The sequence below is a fragment of the Pantherophis guttatus genome, chromosome 2, assembly GCF_059756535.1.
Source record: "Pantherophis guttatus breed Tessera chromosome 2, ASM5975653v1, whole genome shotgun sequence".
NCBI lineage: Eukaryota > Metazoa > Chordata > Lepidosauria > Squamata > Colubridae > Pantherophis > Pantherophis guttatus.
Window position 1 is genome coordinate 250,321,404 of NC_142064.1, and position 19,296 is coordinate 250,340,699.

Sequence of the window (19,296 nt, forward strand, 5' to 3'; positions counted from 1 at the left end):
GGCCCACAGAATCTCCTGTAATTGGACATGACCAAATGATTTAACATGTCAATTTTGGAAGCCTTTTTTTTTTCTTTTAGCTTCCTGACTGCCACATATTATTTAGCCTGGGAAATTGGGAGGGTTTTTTTGTTGTTGTTGGAGTGGTGGAAGAATAGCCATAACAACATTCCTTGGTCTGGGAGTCAAGGACATTTGCCTGAGCCTGGATGGGAGTGACTGGGGATTGTTTCCAATTGAGCCTGAAGGATGGATTGGACCATGTGATGAACTTGTGGGTGTGAAGCAGGGCTGTGAACTTTCAACTGGGTGGAGAAAACCTGGAAGCTTTCAGATTCAGGTTTTCCAAGATGTGCCAACATGATATCTCTTAATAAAGTGGAACTTTGAGGAATCTATTGTCTTGGGAGTTTTATTTCGTTGGGGGTGTTTTTTGGAACCCTGACAAAACATCCTCCTCCTCTTCCCACAAGGTTTGAAATCCTGGATCTCACACTGTGTTGTATCCCAAAGGTGCTTTTTCAAGAGGCAACTGGACTTTCTGGTTTTTCTCTGGAGACATTTTGCTTCTCATCCAAGAAGCTTCTTCAGCTTTGAAGAAGCGTCATGGATGAGAAGCAAAATGTCTCCAGAGAAAAACCAGAAAGTCCAGTTGCCTCTTGAAAAAGCACCTTTGGGACAGCCATGATCTAGATCAGGGGTCTCCAACCTTGGCAACTTTATGACTTGTGGACTTCAATTTCCAGAATTCCTCAGCCAGCAAAGCTGAAGTTGAAGTCCGCAAGTCGTAAAGTTGCCAAGGTTGGAGACCCCTGATCTAGATGACTGAGAATCTCCACAGACACCTGTGTTGCAGTGTTGCTGTTGCTAAAAATATTCATGTCTTTCTCCCGAACGTATTTCAGTCCTCCTGGAAGTCAAAGATGCAGCAAAGGAGAATGAGCAAAAAGAAAAGGCAAAGTGACAGATGTCCCAAAGGTGCTTTTTTGAAAAGGCAACTGGACTCTCTTTGTTTTGCTTGAAGATGTTTTGCTTCTCACCCAAGAAGCTTCTTCAATTCTGATTGTCAAACCTGAGGAAGCTTCTCGGATGAGGAGCAAAACATCTTCAAGCAAAACAAAGACAGTCCAGTTGCCTTTTCAAAAAGCACCTTTGGGACAACCATGACCTGGATGACTGAGAATCTCCACAGAGGTCCTTTTCCTTTGATGTAAAACTGCACCTATTCTCCAAAGCACCTGAAGGCAGGACAAAGAAGCAATGGATGGAAACTTATCAAGGAGAGAAGTAGCCTAGAACTAAAGAGAAATTTCCTGACAGAAGAATGAATCATTTGGACAGTCACTGGAGAATTTTAAAAAAGAGACCGGACAACCATTTGTCTGAAATGATATAGGATTTCCTTGCCTAAGTAGAGGGGTTGGACTAGAAGTCCTCCAAGGTTCCCTTCCAACTCTGCTATTTTGTTACAGCCAACAAAAGAGCATACCGAGTGATTTTTTTTTCAAGTTAAGTATTTTATTATCAAAATTATTACATCTCTTGTGAAAGTTCAAATATTACAGCACAGTGTACAACTCCACTTGAGGGTAGCACTGCAGCCCCCCCGCGCTCCCGACTTCCCGGTGGACTCCTACCCTTTCCCAGCACCCCGAATTGTGTGGTGCTTCATATCTCTGCCTGCCGATCTCCAGACGGATCCTTGCAATGCTGAGAGGATGCTCAACAACATGATGGAAAAAAAAGGAGGCTGCAAAGCCCAGTGAAGCTGACACCCCTTTTTTTTTATACAGTATATAGGACACCCGGTTTCTGGGTGACAAGTTCCATTCCCCCAACACGCTCACAAGCCAGATACTTTTTTTTTTTTTAAGAGGAAAGGTTTCTTGTTTCTTCTTCTCCACTTTTGATTTTTTTTTTTTAAAGTCTCCCCTAAATTGAATGAAGAACACCTGATTTCAATGAGTTAAGAGAAACCTGTAACAGCCCTAATTAAAAAATGCAAATGAAAAAACAAAAAAAAAAATTATATATTTTTGCTTCTGAGAAAGGAGGGAAGACATGCTCACAGCATCATCTTGTCGAAGAGGGGTTGGAAAAGGTCCGTGGCAGCACTGGGGTTAGACCTGCCTGATTTATTTGCTAACCTACTATGGTTATAACTGAATATAAAATTAGATAAATAAAAACACACGCTTGAGAGAGTAAACAAGTGAGAAAAGCTGGCAACTGTATGGAATCGGGACAACGCAACCAGCGGGGCTGGAAGTGCTGTTGGACCTCAAAGAGGTGGTAGCAGGAGCCTCTCACACACGCACAAAGGACACGCCCGACAAGAGCAGCCATGTCGCACGACCCAGACGGGGCGTTTTCTCTCACCATCATCCACAGACTAAAACAATCAAACTACAGAACAACTTATCAAAGCTGTTCCCTGTGACGAGCCACCATCTTCACCTAGCAGAATGCGGCGATGCTCCATCGCGGAGTACGGCTTGCCCGAGACTCCGGTTCTGAGAGTGTGATCTTTAGCATTGCAGCAACATTTGCTCGCGCATATGGACTCACACTTGAGCGTGCAGACACACACACAAACATACACACATACATACACGCACGCACACACACTACCACCAGCCCTATCCCATGAGTCTCTGCCCAGAGCCTGGAGACAATAAATGCTCTTGCTTACGACTGGAATGATCAGAATGGACTACACCACCCACCCTCCCCAACCCAGAATATTCTGGGAACCCAACTCTGCAGAGAACACTTTGGGATTTTTTTTTTTTAAAAAAAAAGGAATAGCCCCGCCCGCCCCCAAATCGCCCTTCCCTAATGTTCTGATTTGCACGGTTTCTTATTCAAGCTTACCTACCTGCCCAGGTGACTACAAGCTAAGGGCACAGGCAGGAGACAGAGGCCATGCCACTCAGCACCATTGGCTTTCTCTACAACGTACCCAGGCATTGTGGCCATGCTTTGCTACAGGCTCTGCCACCACCGCCGCCATTGCTGCCACCGTTGCCACTTCCTCCTCGTTTCGGAGCCAGGGGGTGGCTGGCAGTGCTTTCGCTCGCTTGTACATCCTGAAGCCTCGGCCTCTGGCCCTTTGCCGTTCCAGCATCCTTCCTTTCAAGCTACTGCTGGAAGGAACAGTAGGCAATTCTGTCCTGCCCTATGAAAGGCCTGTCTGAGTCTTTACGCCTGACCCCGGAAGCTGCTGCAGTCTGTACGGGTGAATGCTGCTTCCTCCCCCTCGGTGAGGGTAGTGCTGCGGGTTGGAAAGTGCTGCTGTGGCGGCGGCTCTGGAGCTCTGGTAGAGAGCAGGTTGCCCGGAAGCGGCGGGGTTGATAGTCCGTAAGTCCGACTGAGAGGGCCTAGAGGAAGAAGTGCAGCTGGCAGTTCCCATGCAGGGATGAGACCCTGATTCAGAGGACGGCAAGCAGTCTGCAACTGTCGAATGGGCAGGACTAGGAGCGGCCGTTGTGGGACAGTTCTTCTTCAAGACTCCGTTGCCAGAATGATGCTGGTTGCTATAATAGCCGGAGGTCCCTGCAAACGGAGCCGTTGAGTCCGTGGAGCCCGATGGGGTGGAGGACACGGAGGGTTCCGAAGAGCTGAGGGAGGGAAGGTGCCCGGGTCTCTGGGACTGAGATCGGTAGCTGTATCCAGGGGATGGGACGGGATGTCCTCGGTATGGAGAGGAGCTCTGAAGAAGAGTCTGAGATTCTGTACGTGGACTGTCAGACTGCAAGAGCTGGGAGGGGGGGAAAAAAACCAAAACAGAATAATATTATATTCGGCTGTAGCTTGACTACCTCCACGCTCCTCTTAAGAAAGTCGTTTGGATCAAGGAACTCCAAACTTTTTGAACCAGAACGTAGGTCTGGAATCCAGCATCATGACCTGGATACTCATACAAAATGGCTGCGATAGGTGGAGATGTCCAATCACAAAATGATCTTTTTTTTAATAAAAGTTTTTTATTTTTACTTCTCATAAACATACTTAAACACAAAACAATCTTTGACCAGAAAGGAAATGGCTAAAGCTGTTGATGTGTCCGCCGATTTACATTTTAGTTCTCAATATGTTCCAAACAGCCATTTGTTAAGGTAGTCCTCAACTTATGACCACATTTCATTTGGTAAATGAGATTTCCCCCATTTTACAACTTTTCTTGCCAAAGCTGTTAAGTGAATCATTGCAGTTGATTAGTTAGTAACCCAGTTATTAAGTGAATGTGGCTTGCCCATTGTCTTTGCTTTGTCAAAAGGTTGCAAAAGGTGATTCCATGACCTTAGGATATAGCAGTGGTCTTAAGTATGAACCTATTGCCAAGCCTCTGAATTTTGATCACATGATCATGGGCATCTTTCAAAGGTTGTAACTGTGAAAGAACAGTCATAAGTCAGTTTTTTCAATGGCATTGTATCTTTGAATGGTCACTAAATGAACTGTTGTTAGTCGAGGACTACCTGTATTTGTACTTTCTAAAACAAGGGAAATTAAAATGCATTTAAAAGATTAGGAAAGGCTGGGTACCTTGTGGAAAACCTAGGAGATTGATGAATTGCTATAGGTAGAGACTTAACTACCCAAACTTGTTATTGCTTCTCATACCTGGTAGCTGTATCGAGAAGGACTGTAAACAGCTGGGCCCTTAAAGGAAGAACTGGCCGATTCTGATAAGTCTCCTTCTACAGCATCTAGAAAACCAACCAGAGAGATAAAGTGTATGGAAGGCATATTCTTTCCTGGATCAGGCAATTAAGTTGCAAAAATGTCACTTCCCTGAGATAGGCATCTGTAGAAAATGAATGAATGAAAGAATGATCGTTCATCACTCATTCATTTATTCATTCATCTTGCATGCCACTGTTATCATTCAGACTCTTGGCAATTCACAACAAGGAAATATATAATAATGCAGTAAAAACATTTGTAGTAAGAAAAATTGCCTAAATTAAACCAAATAGATAAAATATCTAATGGTGTTTTTTAAAAAAATAAAAATAAGGTGAGAAAACGTTCCTGTGAGGAAATGTAACCTCAAGAAACTTAAAGCTTGAGCAATATATTGGAGGCAGAGATGTACTAGAGAATACTTGGATGTCATGAGAACAGTGAGATTCTTATAGAGCAGTGGTTCTCAACTTTCCTAATGCCGCGACCCTTTAATACAGTTCCTCATGTTGTGGTGACCCCCAACCATAAAATTATTCCTAAAACTATCGAAAATATGTGTCTTCCGATGGTCTTAGGTGACCCCTGTGAAAGGGTCATTCGACCCCCAAAGGGGTCCCGACCCACAGGTTGAGAACCACTGTTATAGAGGAATGGGAAGATACACGACAACATGCTTGCCCTCCCTTTGGCCAGCTTTGTCATGTCAACAGAAAGAAAGGGAATAACTACTGGAACAGGAAGAGCTCTAGAGCAGTTCACAACAATGAAAACAACCTGCTTTATAAATTCTACCCGGCAACTCATTTTATGTTTCTCTTCCCATGACCACACTATGGGGTGGAACATGGGGGAAAAAAAGATACACGCTTCATTCAGAATGGTGCCAATGTTGATTGGGTTAGGATTAGGGCTTTTTAAACCATCTTTTATAACTAAGATGTGTAAGATGGCTGCTCCTTATTTAAGTAGAGGATCTGTGACTGCGACCTGCTACTGTATGGGAACAAACTCAAATTCAAACCTTTATTGTCAGTGCACAACATATGTGCAATGAGATTGGTTAAGCTCCCTCAGTGCAACCCAATACAAAACAACTCAGTGAAGACAGAAAATCCCTAACCCAATAAATCATATTAACAAAACGCCCAGTCCTATTGCACCAGTGTGAACATGTTACACGTTGCGCCAGACCTGCAAGTCCATCGTACTACGTAGTTATGATGTTATTTTGCATTCAGGAGTCTGACAGCCCACGGATAAAAACTGTTCTTCAGCCTGTTTGTGGCTGGCTATACTTCTAGGTCTCTTTCCCAATGGTAGGAGGGTAAAGAAGTGCTGACCAGGGTGTGATTCATCCTGAGGATTTTTCTCACTCTTCTACGGTAGCTAGCCCTAGCGATTCATCTAGTGGTATCAAGTAGCTACTTCCTGCCAGTGGTGAAATGTAAAATTTGTTACTACTGGTTCTGTGGGCGTGGCTTGGGGGGGGGATAATGTGATTGTAGAAAAAATGCTTTTAAAAGCCTCTGATGATCCCAGCTGAGCCACGCGATCATCAGAGGCTTTTTTAACTTTTAAAAGCATTTTGGCCGAAGAGGTTGTAGAAAAAATGCTTTTAAAAGTAAAAAAAAACCCTCTGATGATCGCGTGGCTCAGCTGGGCATGGGGGGGGAGGGATTTTTGCTACCGGTTCTCCGAACCATCCACCGCCATTCGCTATCGGATTGGGCGTTCCGGTCCGAACCAGGAGCATTTCATCCCTGCTTCCTGCCAGCCATGTGGTATCCTTACGATTACTTTATATTTATGATAACAATGGGAAATCGTTTTTCATCAAAACAAAGGATGAGTTTGCAGACTGTATCTTTCAAGAAAGATTGTGTAGGAAATTCATACCCTAGAGACCACTGTGACAGAAAGCTGTGTGAGTATCCTTAGAAACTAGCCTGCTCCCAGTGACTTTTGATGTGGAAGTGGCTCCACAGAGAACAGTGACTCCACAAGTAGAGTCTCAATGTATTTTCGGCTTTCCAAGAAGATTCATTCTCAGGGTTCCTTTCTGATATATCCTCACTTACCTACTTCTCTCTCTCCTACGCTATCTCGAGAAGGCGAGGGTTCTCCTCGCTGACATATTTTTGCACTGCTACGTAAAACCTTCTCCAAAATGCCACGTCCTTCTCGAAGTCGCTCAACAGAAGTGGGCACCATCCTTTAACACGAGACAGAGAGAGAACATGAAAAAAATGAGTGAATATGGGAATTTCAAGTGTTTGTGCAAATAACCTCTTACTTAGTTTAGATAAACGTAAAAACAGTAATTTTTTAACGCTTGTAAAAACAGTAAATTTCATGTTGTTTACTGAAAACATTCATTTCTAAGGTGGGATCAGATACCTATACATACTTTCACATGCAGATGATGCCAGGTTGTTGGCTGAAGACCCAAATGATTTGCAATTAATATCAGACCTACTGCCAAACGCAATGAGGACTACGGATCTCAAAACCAATGCATTCAAAAAGAATGGATTGAGAGAAGGGGAGCTTGAGAAAGTCGTACTGGATGAAATGGATGAGATTCTCAAAAAATAGAGGCAAAACTTTTAGACAACAAAAGGCAACGTATGAAGCACCATATGGGTTTGGTGCAAAAAGAGAATGGTATGCAGAGGTACAATGAATAGTATGGTAAAAAGCAAAACAGATTATGTGCAATCAAGTCGTTTTTGATTCCTAGCAACTATGTAGATATTTCTCCAGGACAATCATCCCTAGCTTGTAATTTCAAGTATCGCAAAAGTGCATAAATAGCTACTGTAACTGAATCCATCCACCTTCCTTCTTTTCTTTCCTTCTATCTTTCCCAACCTTTCTGGGAGATTGTGAGCTCTGGTCCCTCTTTAGGCATGAAAATTGGCTGGGGTGATTTTGAGATACTCTCAGCCAAACAATCCTCATAGTAGGAAGGAGGAATATTGTGCGTATTTGCCACCTTGAGGTCTTAAAAAAAAAATAAAGGCAGAGTAACAACAAATAAATAAATAAATCATGACCTTTCCCAGAGAGCTGGGTCTTTTATATAATGCATCCAAAGTAGGATAATTGAGCCTGGCCATTTGTGCTTCCAATGAGAACTCTTGTGTTGATTTGTTTGATAATAAATTTGTTTTCTTGGCTGTCCATGGGATCCTCAGGGAGTCTTCTCTGACACCGAAGTTCAAAGGTGTCAATACCCTTCCTCCTATCCTGCTTCTTTAAAGTCCAACTTTTGCTTCCATAGAGTGTTATAGTGGAATACAATAAAGGTAAAGGTAAAGGTTCCCCTCGCACGTATGTGCTAGTCGTTCCCGACTCTAGGGGGCAGCACTCATCTCCATTTCAAAGCCGAAGAGTCAGCGCTGTCCGAAGACGTCTCGTGGTCATGTGGCCGGCATGACTAAATGCCAAAGGCGCACGGAACGCTGTTACCTTCCCATCAAACGTGGTCCCTATTTTTGCTACTTGCATTTTGATGTGCTTTCAAACTGCTAGATTGGCAGAAGCTGGGACAAGTAACGGGAGCTCACCCTGTTATGCGGCACTAGGGATTCGAACCGCTGAACTGCCGACCTTTCGATCGACAAGCTCAGCCTCTTAGTCACTGAGCAGTGTTCTTGTGCAATTCTGATCTTTGCAAAAAGAGAAGCAATGTGGCCTTTGAATATCTTTTCCAAGGTCTTCATTGCAAATGTTACTCTGTGGCATACTTCCGTTACTGCTTGTTCCTTTACTGTTGATGATTGAGCCTAAAAGGCAGAAGGCACTCATAACTTGGATTCTTCATTGTTAGTTTTAAGGCTGATTATTCTACCTCCTGTCATTAGTCATTTAGTCTTTTTATATTTCATTTTATTCCTGTTTTTTCTTCCCCACTGTGCTCTTTGACTATGAGTATTAGGGCTCACAGATTTTCTATATTTTTGGCTATTAGGGTAGTGCAATCAGCCTAGTACAGTTTCTTCCTCCAATTTTAAACTCACACTCATCTTCTCAAAAGCTAAACATAGGAAGTCTTCACTTACCAATGCGGTCATTTAGCAACTGTTCAGTTACAACAGTGCAGAAAAAGGAGACTTATGACCAGTTGTTAAAGTTGCAACAATTGCAGCATCTCTGTGTTCACGTAACTGTGACTTGGCAACCTGTACACATTTACAACAATCACAGCATCCTGGGACTACGTGATTGCCATTTGTGACCTCCACAGCTGGATTTTCAACAGGGAAAGTCAATGCAGAACCTGGCATAAAGTTGCAAGTCCTGGTCATGTGACACTGCTTTATGACCTGTGATGATTCACTTAATGGCTGCGGCTGGAACGGACATAAATCGGTCACATGACTTTTCACTCTATGTGTCAACCCTGAAGCTGGCTAGACAGTGGCCATCTTTCTATTCTACTGAGGGTTTTCTTTTCTTCAAAGCTGACGTGCTGACACAGACTGGAGATGAGGGATAGGGAAGGGGGTATAGAGATAGCTGGGGTGCTGTAACCAAAACAACATTCTTTCCCCTGGGAACCAAGCTCATGTGTGCAGATGGTTGGGAGGTGGAGACTGGGGCCATCCAATGTCTGGACTGTATGCTGATTGGACCATGTGACTGATGCCTCGGGGGAAGTGACAAACTTTTAGTTATAATTAAAGGGAAAACCAGTGGGGACTTTAGAGCCGGTTTTCACCAGCATTGTGCCAATATGACACACCCTAATAAAATGTTCTTTGAGGAAACCTCAGGCCTCGGAGTTCTTTCGTTCAGGGGTGTGCTAGCTGGAACCCTGACAATATGACTGTGTCACTTGGCTGTGGAATTACTAATCCCAATTGCAATCAGTAAGTAAGGACTATTCTTGAGCTTGAGCTAAATTTTAAATTGGTTTTAAATTGGGTTGTTTTAATTTACGGCCAGAATATCTAATTATTTTAATACTGTTTTTTAAATTTTGTATGCTTTATTTTTACTTAGGCTGTGCACCACCCTGAGTCCTATTTGGAGAAGGGCGGTATAGAAATTTAAACAAATAAATAAATAAATAAAAATATTCTGTATAGCTGTATTTTTCTTCCTTTCTTTTATCTCATGGACCAGGGTCTTCAATTCCTTATTTAATTGCTCCCTTTCAACACTTTGCACAATGTTGCTTAACCCGATGGGTATGTGGGTACCTCGTAACTACTTATCAGAACCAAGCTCTGAGCAACGTTTGCCCTCAGTGATGCCGTTCACAAGGGGGAAGATATTCTGCCTAGCCCTTTCACTGCTACTTGAGGTTTTCTGGTTTAGATAGGTTGTAAAGGCTGGTTCCCAGACACAGAATTCTACATCTCCCCACCCGCTCAATTTGTGCTCAATAGGTCACTCTGGTTCCATAAGGTAACTCCTCTTGTGAGGGGAAGAGGAACAGGAAGGCTGGTTCTTGCCAGGAACCCCATTAGTCGCATCCCTGCTGTAGAATTTCCACAGAGTGACGCATTAGTTACTGGAAAGCCAATCTGGCCTTGTGCTGCCTGTAAGAAACGCTTAGCATTGAGGGATTCTTCCTCAGACTACAATAATATAATATTAGCAGTCCAAGAGATAATTACTTGGTCAATAATGTCAGCTACAATGGGCAAGATTATCCTGCTGCATTGCACTGAGGGATTTCTAGATGGAGGATGTGAATTGCATAGGTTTTCTTCTAAAGACTAGGTAATAACAAGCAGTCGCTTACCACCTACTGCTGATGCTCTCGTGCGATTTGCAGTGACTAGTTGCTCTTGGCTCTGGGGGGCTCACTTCCTCTAGATGAGACAGGGAGGAGTGTGAGGGGGAGAAGCCATGTTGTGGAGACGATAGGGTGTGACTCCCGGAGCTTGGCACAGCACCAACATCCACTTCTGGCCCAGAGCTGCTGCTACTTAGTCGATTAGATGTCATTGTGCATCTGGCAGGATCCCCTCCCTCCTTGGCCTCTTGCTTTCGTTTGCGGTATTCCAGCAGAGACACCTATGAGGGAAACACAATTATCAGTCTAGCTGGTGCCGGGTTTCGGTAAGTTAAGGATAAATCAGGATATGGTGACTGTTTTCCACTGCAAATCACTACAAATGCCATAGAATTAGATTTGGAATTAGTTTAGCAACTGATTTTTGCTCAAATTTCAGATTAGGCTCGCTTAAAAAAACCCCATTTCCTAAGATGACAGGAAGCCCACGAGCAAAAGCACAGCAGAAAATGAACAACATGCATTCTACAAACATCTCTCCTGAAGTTAATGATTTATATATATTATTATTCATAAATTTCTCAGCTACCATTTTTATCAGAATGTTATGTGCTCATTCTTCTTTCAGGATTTCCATGGTGTATTTTTACAACCCCCCAATTCACCCTTTAATGCTCCTTCCCTTGCTCTCTTCCTTCAGGAATGAACATTTCTGCTTCCCCCCACCCCCCACTCACCTTTTTTCTCTGTGGAGGGTTCTGGGGGGCAGGTTTGACTCCTTCACAATGGACCACTGAGCCATGTACTGCTTCTTTAAGCATCACCTGCTCATGTCTGCCAAAGTATCCCTCTGCAGGAGAACTGCAGCTGCCCATATCTGGATTCAGAAGCTTCCCATCGGCCATCTGGGGAGACTCTCTTAATAATCCATCGGCCCGGGGCATCGCGTTCAAAGGGGAAAAGGCATACATTAAATTAAACTCTGTCCGAAAAGCTTGGTCAGAGTTTCTGAGCAGAGTCTGGGTCTCCATGCTCTTTCCCAGGAAGCTGGTATCTGAGGGCTGGGATGCTAGATCAGAATGCCCCGTGGCGAGTAACGAAGGTCTCTCTAGGCAGTTGTTAGCACCAGCGTCCAGGAATCCTGCCTTTGGCATGTCCAGGTCTGTCCTGAGGCAGAGCTACAATAGCCAGCAAGAGGGCATGGGAGGGCAGGGAAGAAAAGGAGATCGAATAGGGTGGAGAACCAGGGAGAAAGGGGCACAAAGAGAGAGAAAAAGAAAGAGGTTGTTATGAAATATTTCCCCTATTGGCAAAAACAGCATATACCACTTTCCCACTGCTTGCTCCCTAACCCGCTGCAATCTTTCTGCTCTGTTTTGCTTTTTACCTGTTCTTCTACCTGAACAGTCCTTTTTTTTTTTTTTTTGTTCTTCCAGGCAGCAGATTCTGCACAATCTCAGGGTCCCTCCCCCATCTGGGATGGAAATGTCAATCCCCCCCCCAAAAAAAAATGCCTTGGTGTTTTTGCAAGGTCACCCATTTCACATATAACATCACAACCATTTCAATAAAAGGGGAAGAATCAAACACAAATTTCAAGGCAAGCAACTGTGCCACGCACCGGATGTTCTGATCAACCAGCTACTTTACAGTACGACTATTACAACCATGCAGCATAAGCACACCACATTTTTCTCACACCACATCATTCAGGAATCTCCTCAACACAGAGACTGACAAGAGTATATGGTAGAGTACAAGATGATGGAACCACTAGACGATGGAATCCTGGGTGGTTCCCTACATAAAGTATGTTATCTTGTCACAATGACAAGATTCCTTTACAGGAAATCTTCCCCTAATATCTGTACAACTGTTTTAAAATCAAGCAAGAGGATAAGCTTGATGTGATGTGTTCTAATCAAAAGAGATGATTCTTTTGCATCCTGTACTTCTTTCCCCTTTCCCCTTGCTTCCAAGCCCCATCTTGATCCAAGCTATTATAAAAAGTTACCTCAGAAGAATGAAGATATGTGGGCCTCTAGTTTTTCTAGAGCAGAATTTCTCAACCTTGGCAATTTAGAAGATTTGTGGACTTGAACTCCCAGAATTCCTCAGCCAACATGGCCAGCTAGGGAACTTGGGAAGTTGGAAGTCCACACAGCTTAAAGTGGCCAAGATTGAGAAACACTGTTCTAGAGAGACTGTTCGTTTTACTATTTATTTATGTTTTTTTAAAAAAAATCTTTGAATTAATCTCTCCAATCTAAAGCCATGCAGAGATAATGGAGTACATTATCATTATCTTTAACCCATTTAGTCTCAAGAACAGCAGGCAGCGGAAAGCTGCCGTGGCCTGCTGGCCAGTGTGCTGCCTATCATCTGCATACTACTACATCTCTTCTAGAGGTGTATGCCATTTATCAGAATCTGCCGATAAGCCTTTTTCCCCCCTGCCGTTTTGCTAAGTTTTCATAGAGCACTTTCATCCCAACGCTTTGTTTGCAGGCTGCCAAACTTCAAATGCTGGCCTTCCCTCAGCTAAAAGTGCCTCCCTTGTGGGAGGCTAAGGTTCTTTATGCAACTTGGCCTGCTTGCATTTATACTGGGATACATCACAGTTGAAGAAGTGGGAAAATGAGAATTGCTCAGAAGTGGCATTTTTCTAAGCATGGCTCAACAGGCTTCTGTTAGCTATGGGTAGCCATCTTGGTTTCTGTTAACAGGCTTCTGTTAGTTATGGGTAGCCATCTTGGTTTGAAATAAAGGTAGACAAACACAAAGACCACATAAGGTATCTGGGTAGATTACAAAAACGAGAACACCATACAAAAACAACAACAACAACAACAAATTGGCAATGTTTAGAATACAGGCACAGCGAAATGCAATCTTAAACAGCTTATTCTTTAAGCAGAAATATTAAGGCTAACCCCTCTTAAGAGGCTTTCCTAGTCTGCTCAGGCATCTTAGTGGTAGGAACTTAGCTGGTGGCCACCAGGTTGCAGAAGGCAGCCTTGAAAGCTTAATAAACACTGTCTTAAGCCACCTGACAATAGAAAGATCCTTTTGATCTTTATATTGCATTACTTAAGCATTTATTTTATGACTGAAACTGACATAGTTTAATACTAGACAGTGAAGTGGAGCTTAATCATGCAGGTTGATAGGAACCTACAGTAAAACACACCCTTGGCATCTGCAATAGCAAATCAAACCAATTATCCCTCTAAATTCTATTATGTTTTTATCTCAGATCCCTCAAAATCTAATGAAGACTTCCTTTGTGTTCACTAACTGGCATTATTAGCCTGAATTCAGAATTTGTATCTCAAAAGAATTTGGACCTGGGGGTAGAGCAGAGGCAGAATAATCTTATGTTGTAATGAAACAAGGAGAATAAGGGGTTTATTTGAGCTTATGCTGTTTCAGTTCATTTTTTCTGTCTCTGCTTCAGATGGATGGACTAGAATGTATATCATGTTCCCCTGTTTTCTACCCAACCAGAACTACAAAGGAAGCTGACTACTCTCTTCCTCCCCATCGATTTCCTTCTCCTGCAACTTCCTCCCGCCCCCCACACCCCTCCTCCCTCCGAGACACACACATTTGCTCAACACACAAACCAAGCGCACACACTCTCCGCCTCCAATTGAGATGGTGTGATAACTACCTCGGGCGACAGGGACTCGGGCCTATGCGCAGGGGTACTCTCAGGGGAGGATACGTTCTAGGAGGGAAAAGCATCTTGTTATTCATCTAATTTTACAAGTCAAGAGGCAAAATAAAATAAAGTAAAAAAACAAAACAAAAAAAATAATAAAACAACAACCTCCAAGCATAGAGGTTAGCCACAACTATTCTGGAGCAAAAAAAAAAGAAAAGAAAAGAAAAGAAAAGAAAGAAAAAAGAAAAGAAAAGAAAAGAAAAATAAACTCTCCTGGGCAAGTCCTCAGCAGTTGTAGGGGAAGACTACAAAACATTACACAGACTTTAGGACAAGAGTTATCATATCTCATGACAGGCCCAAGTCAAAGGACCACATAGAAATCAGGATATTGTCTTTTTTTTTTTTTTTTAAATTAATCTTATGTCTAGACCAGAAAATCAGCCTGAACTAGCATAGGGCATTCTTGAGTGACAAAGCCCCTACTAATACACAGCCGAGTCAGAACTGACTCCATATAAGCCTTGCTGTCAGGGAGGGCTGAGGGGAGGGACTGAGTGTAGGAGTTTATACTGGATTGAGCCAAAGAGGCAAAGAGGAAGCTTAGAAGCAGAACATGGAAAAATGTTCATGGAGCCCAGAAACTGGTATTCAGAGACAAACCTCCTGACACTGAAGGCAAGGGAGAACATTCGTTGACTAGTGAAGTATTATGCAGGAAAGTCTGTTACTCCTCCAATGGGCAACCACAGTAGACATGAAGTTAGCATACTTACTTCACAGTGAGAAGATGGACATGATGTGTAAGAAAGGTTTCTGGGGGCAATGCTGTTGCATTAAAACTTCATTCGTAAAAGCATTAAATTATTTAGATGTATACAGGGCTGGGGATATTCTTTCTATTACGAATTGTTTGCTGCGGGGGAGTTAGGCTACCTTCAAAATCTGCTGCCAGTCATGAAAATTAGGAGGGTGCTGTGGATTGATTGCTGGACCAGGAGTGGGAAAAATGCAAGGTTATATCCATACTCAACCGTAATCTTCACTTTATGACTTTGTGTGAGTTCTCATCTTATGACCTAACCTATCTCATAGGCCTTGGGGGATGTTAAAATTGAAGGCTGGAATACAGGTAGTCCTCAACTTACAACAGTTCGCTTAGTCACTGTTTGAAGTTTCAACGGCACTGAATAAAGTGACTTATGACAATTTTTCACACTTATGACCATTGCAGCACTCCCAGTCACACGATTTACATTTGGATGCTTGACACCTTACTCACATTTATGATGGTTACCGTGATCAGAAGGGGTCATGTGATCCCCTTCTGCAACCTTCTGATTAGCAAAGTCAAAGCCAGATTCACTTAAAACATATTACTAATTCAACAACTGCAGTGATTCACTTAACAAACGTGGCAAGAAAAGTCGTCAAATAGGGTAAAACCCTCTTAACAAATTTCCCCCTTAGCCACATAAATTTTGGGCTCAATTGTGGTCATAGATTGAGGACTACCTGTATTATATATGTTGACTTGAACTTCTATAGGAAAGGCAGAAAAAAAATAGTGAAATAATAATATATATACATAATCAGAGGATAGGAGTAAAACAGGAAAACGTTAAGCTGTATAACCTCTTAATTACATTACAAGAGGTAAGTTTTCACTTTCTTTTACTTCAAGTATATCCCAAATGTTATGTTCCTATAGTAATTTAATTCAAATAATGGGCCCAGGAATTCATTATGTTAGAAAAGAGATTTCACACTGTAGGAGTGTAACAACTGATTTCTCCCTGAGCAAATGATATACACAATATGACATACAGGAAGATTTGCTTAAAATGACCTCGCATTGCTCCAGGCTAATTTGGAAGTTTATTTCACAACTGGTTAAAAAAAGGGATATCAGGCAAAAATGTAACTAATTGCACAGGTTCAGATTGCAAAATCTTAACTACTGTAATGTCTTAATGTGCAATATGGTATTTTCTTCAATAGTAGTATATATACAATTAAATGTGACACTAGCTATAAAACTAGTTTGTTTCCTCAAACTATCCTAGCTGATTTTTGTGCAGTCACTGTGTTTTGTGCTCGTTGTGTATAGTTGATTTCTTTGGCTTGGTTTAATAGCTATTTGAATTTCTTCAATGTTTAGGGACACGCTAATAATGTTTTGCTCAAGGTTTATTTTGATTTACATTCCTACGTATATGTTTTGATTTACACTGGACATATGAATTTATAAACTTGTGTGCTGCCTGTATTTCTAGGTAGAATTTTGAAGCTCTGCAGTTTAACCATTGTTCCTTGAACAGTCTTGAAAAGGCAGCAGAGACAAGCTTAAATAAAATAAAATGCCATAATGAGCAGAATAAATAACAAAGCCTCAGTACAGAAAATGTAGATGGGAGGAATTTAATGCACCCCAGGTCTTTCTTACAAAAATATGGGATGGGAGGACAAAAGACTCACTCATACACAGTCAATTGCAGTAGTTTTGCTTCTGCCAAAGCAGAAATTGAAAAGCTTTGGCAGAAATTGACTAAGACTGATTCTGACAAATTCTCCTCCGGTGCCGATTTCGAATTAGCAGCATTTCAGATTGGGAGCACAAACGGCCTCAACCTACAATTCCCTAGCATCTTCTCATGTCAGCATCTAGAAGACTGGCTGGGTCAAGAGACCTCAGTGAAATGTGATACTGCCTATGGAACTACAATAACAGCATATTTATTTTTTAAAAATGAAACAAATATGCTTATAGCGTAACTCTTAAAACTATTATTTTTAAAAGAAACAGTTCCTGAGGATTTCTTGGGACCAGTTTTGTGGTTTTCTCACATGTGAAAATAGATTTGAGAGCATCTGAAAAATATATAATAAAATGTGAGAAGGCAGGGGTTGAACAAGAAATGGGACCCTGCTGTCTGCTGGGTAACAGTAAGAGAATAAACCACGAAGAGTTAAAAACTGCCAATTCTGGGGCGGGGGGACAATAAAGGAGAATATTTGTAGCTCAGGGTTGAAAAGAGGGGTCCGTGGGGCTCTCTGGGCTTGCTTGTTTTCTTGCCGACATTTCATTACCCAAACTAGGTATAACATCAGTGCAGCAACATCACTAACTGGTTTGGGTAATGAAATGTCCTCAAGAAAACAAGCAAGCTCAGAGAGCACCAAGGACCCTTCAATTTAGAAAAAAATAAGGTTTTTGTGGTAATTTAAAGGCAACAGAAATTAGATTATTGTAGTTGTTTTTAATTTGGTTTTTTTTTTTGTTTTTTTTGTTTTTGGTAATTGCAGAGAACTCAAACCCATCCCTAATAGTGAGCAGCTGAAGCTGGATCATAAGCGATGCCAGCATATGTAAGAAACAAGTCAAGTCAAAACTTCTGAATCCTCAGTGATGAACTGAGTCAGCAATCAAGAGAATGTTATTCCCATCAAGTTCTATTAAGAGGAGTGGCAGATGCAAGGATAGCCACATCTTCCAACGCTGAAATTTCAAATCCCCCTCACACAACAGATGGGACGTCATCATGGGACACTTGAGAATGAACACACTGACTCTGGGTTGTTCTGTAAGAAAGCTACAAAACTACAAAGTCTTCCACGTTCACATCTGTCTTAAAATCTAAAGGTTTCCAAAAGGTTTGAAAAACAGAAGCAAATATGAAAGGAATGGTAATCTGATGAAACAGTCTAATGCAGATGGCAAAACATGGGCTCAGTTGCTGGTTTACCAGGCAATGCATGTGGGGGAATAAGGATTCTGTGAACTTGGCAATATGTTTGAAAAGTACCAAGAGAAGGAGGGAGAAAAAGAGTTCGAGCAGCGCTTATGAGAAGGAGCACTAATACCAGTGATTCTGATTTACATAGCAATAAGGGAACAGATAATTCACCCTATCGGTACAAGCAGTCCTCGACTTATAACCATTTGTTTAGTAACCAGTCAAAGTTGTGTAACACGCTGAAAAAGTGACTTATGACTGTTTTCACACATAGGACTACTGCAATATCCCCAGTCACGTGACCAAAATTCAGATGCTTGTCAACTGGCATATATTTATGACGGTTGCAGTGCCCCGAAGTCACGTGATCGCCTTTTGCGACCTACTGACAAGCAAAGTCAATGAGGAAAGCCAGATTCATTTAACAACTGCGTTATTAACAATTGCAGTGATTCACTTATCAACTGCAGCAAGAATGTTTATAAAGTGGGGCAAACCTCACTTAACAACTGTCTTGCTTAGCAATTGAAATTTTGGGCTTAGCTGTGGTCGTAAATCGAGGGCTACCTGTATCTAATAAACTCAGAAGGTTCTCTGAAACTGTCATCCATACGCCTCTTGTGTTAACTGTTCTTCTTCCAAGTAATTTTGAAGCACGTCTCCTAAGTTTTTGCAAGCAGAATTGCTTCCCCCACCTTCTAGCTCAGCTTACCTCAAACTGTAGTGGAGTATTGCAGCGACTAGCAGCCAAGGAGGGAATCGGGGAGAAGATCACACCGCAGCCACTGCGACTTTCCTCCTCTCCTGGCACAGATGAGGAGGACGTGGTGAGGTGTGGGCTCAGCGAATCTGGAACCAGGGAGTCAGGAAGCGGAGGAGTGACAGGAGACAGTGGCCGCAATAATTTAGTAACACTCTGCTCCATCAGATAGCGAGACTTCCACTTCTTCAGAGGGCTCAATACGTCTGTAATTTAACATACAATCTAGATGACGTTCTACTATTATAAAGCCCTCAATCGTGCTCAAAATTTAATCCCTCTATACATGTACCCCTGGCATTTTAAATTTGGTTCCTGCCACATTAACAATCACTCAAAGCTAATGCAAAAGTTGAAATGAGGGAAAATATTCAAAAAGAAGGACAATTTCAGGACTCAATGGATGTTTTCAGGAATGAAAAAAGTGCTCAACTGAAAGCAGTCAAATTCAGGCCCTTCAGTAGTTTAAAAAAAAAAGAAAAAAGCAAACAACTCCAAATTATTTGTTTTGTTAGACTAATACAGCAACAGGAAACTTGTCACAATACAGAGCTGTAGTCAAGACAGAAATACCACAAGTCTTTATAAAAACCAGGCTTGCCCTATTCCATACAAATTCACATTCATTTTCTTCACCTTCTGAAATGAAGCTCAGTTGATGGAAAACCTGTCATGGATGTGTACACCAAGG

General features: G+C 42.1%; 1 protein-coding gene across 13 annotated transcripts in view; it reads right to left on the reverse strand.

Annotated features, from left to right (window-relative positions):
- Positions 1 to 1,496: 1,496 nt before the first annotated feature.
- Positions 1,497 to 19,296, reverse strand: part of SETD5 (SET domain containing 5) — a 64,626-nt gene continuing 46,826 nt past the window's right edge. For 8 of the 13 annotated variants that reach the window (XM_060684250.2, XM_060684253.2, XM_087883821.1 and 5 more), the window contains 7 exons: positions 18,558 to 18,811; positions 14,115 to 14,171; positions 11,179 to 11,619; positions 10,448 to 10,722; positions 6,771 to 6,904; positions 4,627 to 4,712; positions 1,497 to 3,760 (listed from right to left, as the gene is read on the reverse strand). In XM_060684250.2, coding sequence (XP_060540233.1) covers positions 3,179 to 3,760; positions 4,627 to 4,712; positions 6,771 to 6,904; positions 10,448 to 10,722; positions 11,179 to 11,619; positions 14,115 to 14,171; positions 18,558 to 18,811 — 1,829 coding nt within the window. In that variant the 3' untranslated portion in view covers positions 1,497 to 3,178. The remainder of the gene's footprint in view (positions 3,761 to 4,626; positions 4,713 to 6,770; positions 6,905 to 10,447; positions 10,723 to 11,178; positions 11,620 to 14,114; positions 14,172 to 18,557; positions 18,812 to 19,296) is intronic. The other 5 variants (XM_087883818.1, XM_034431763.3, XM_087883816.1 and 2 more) reach the window with 1 other exon arrangement.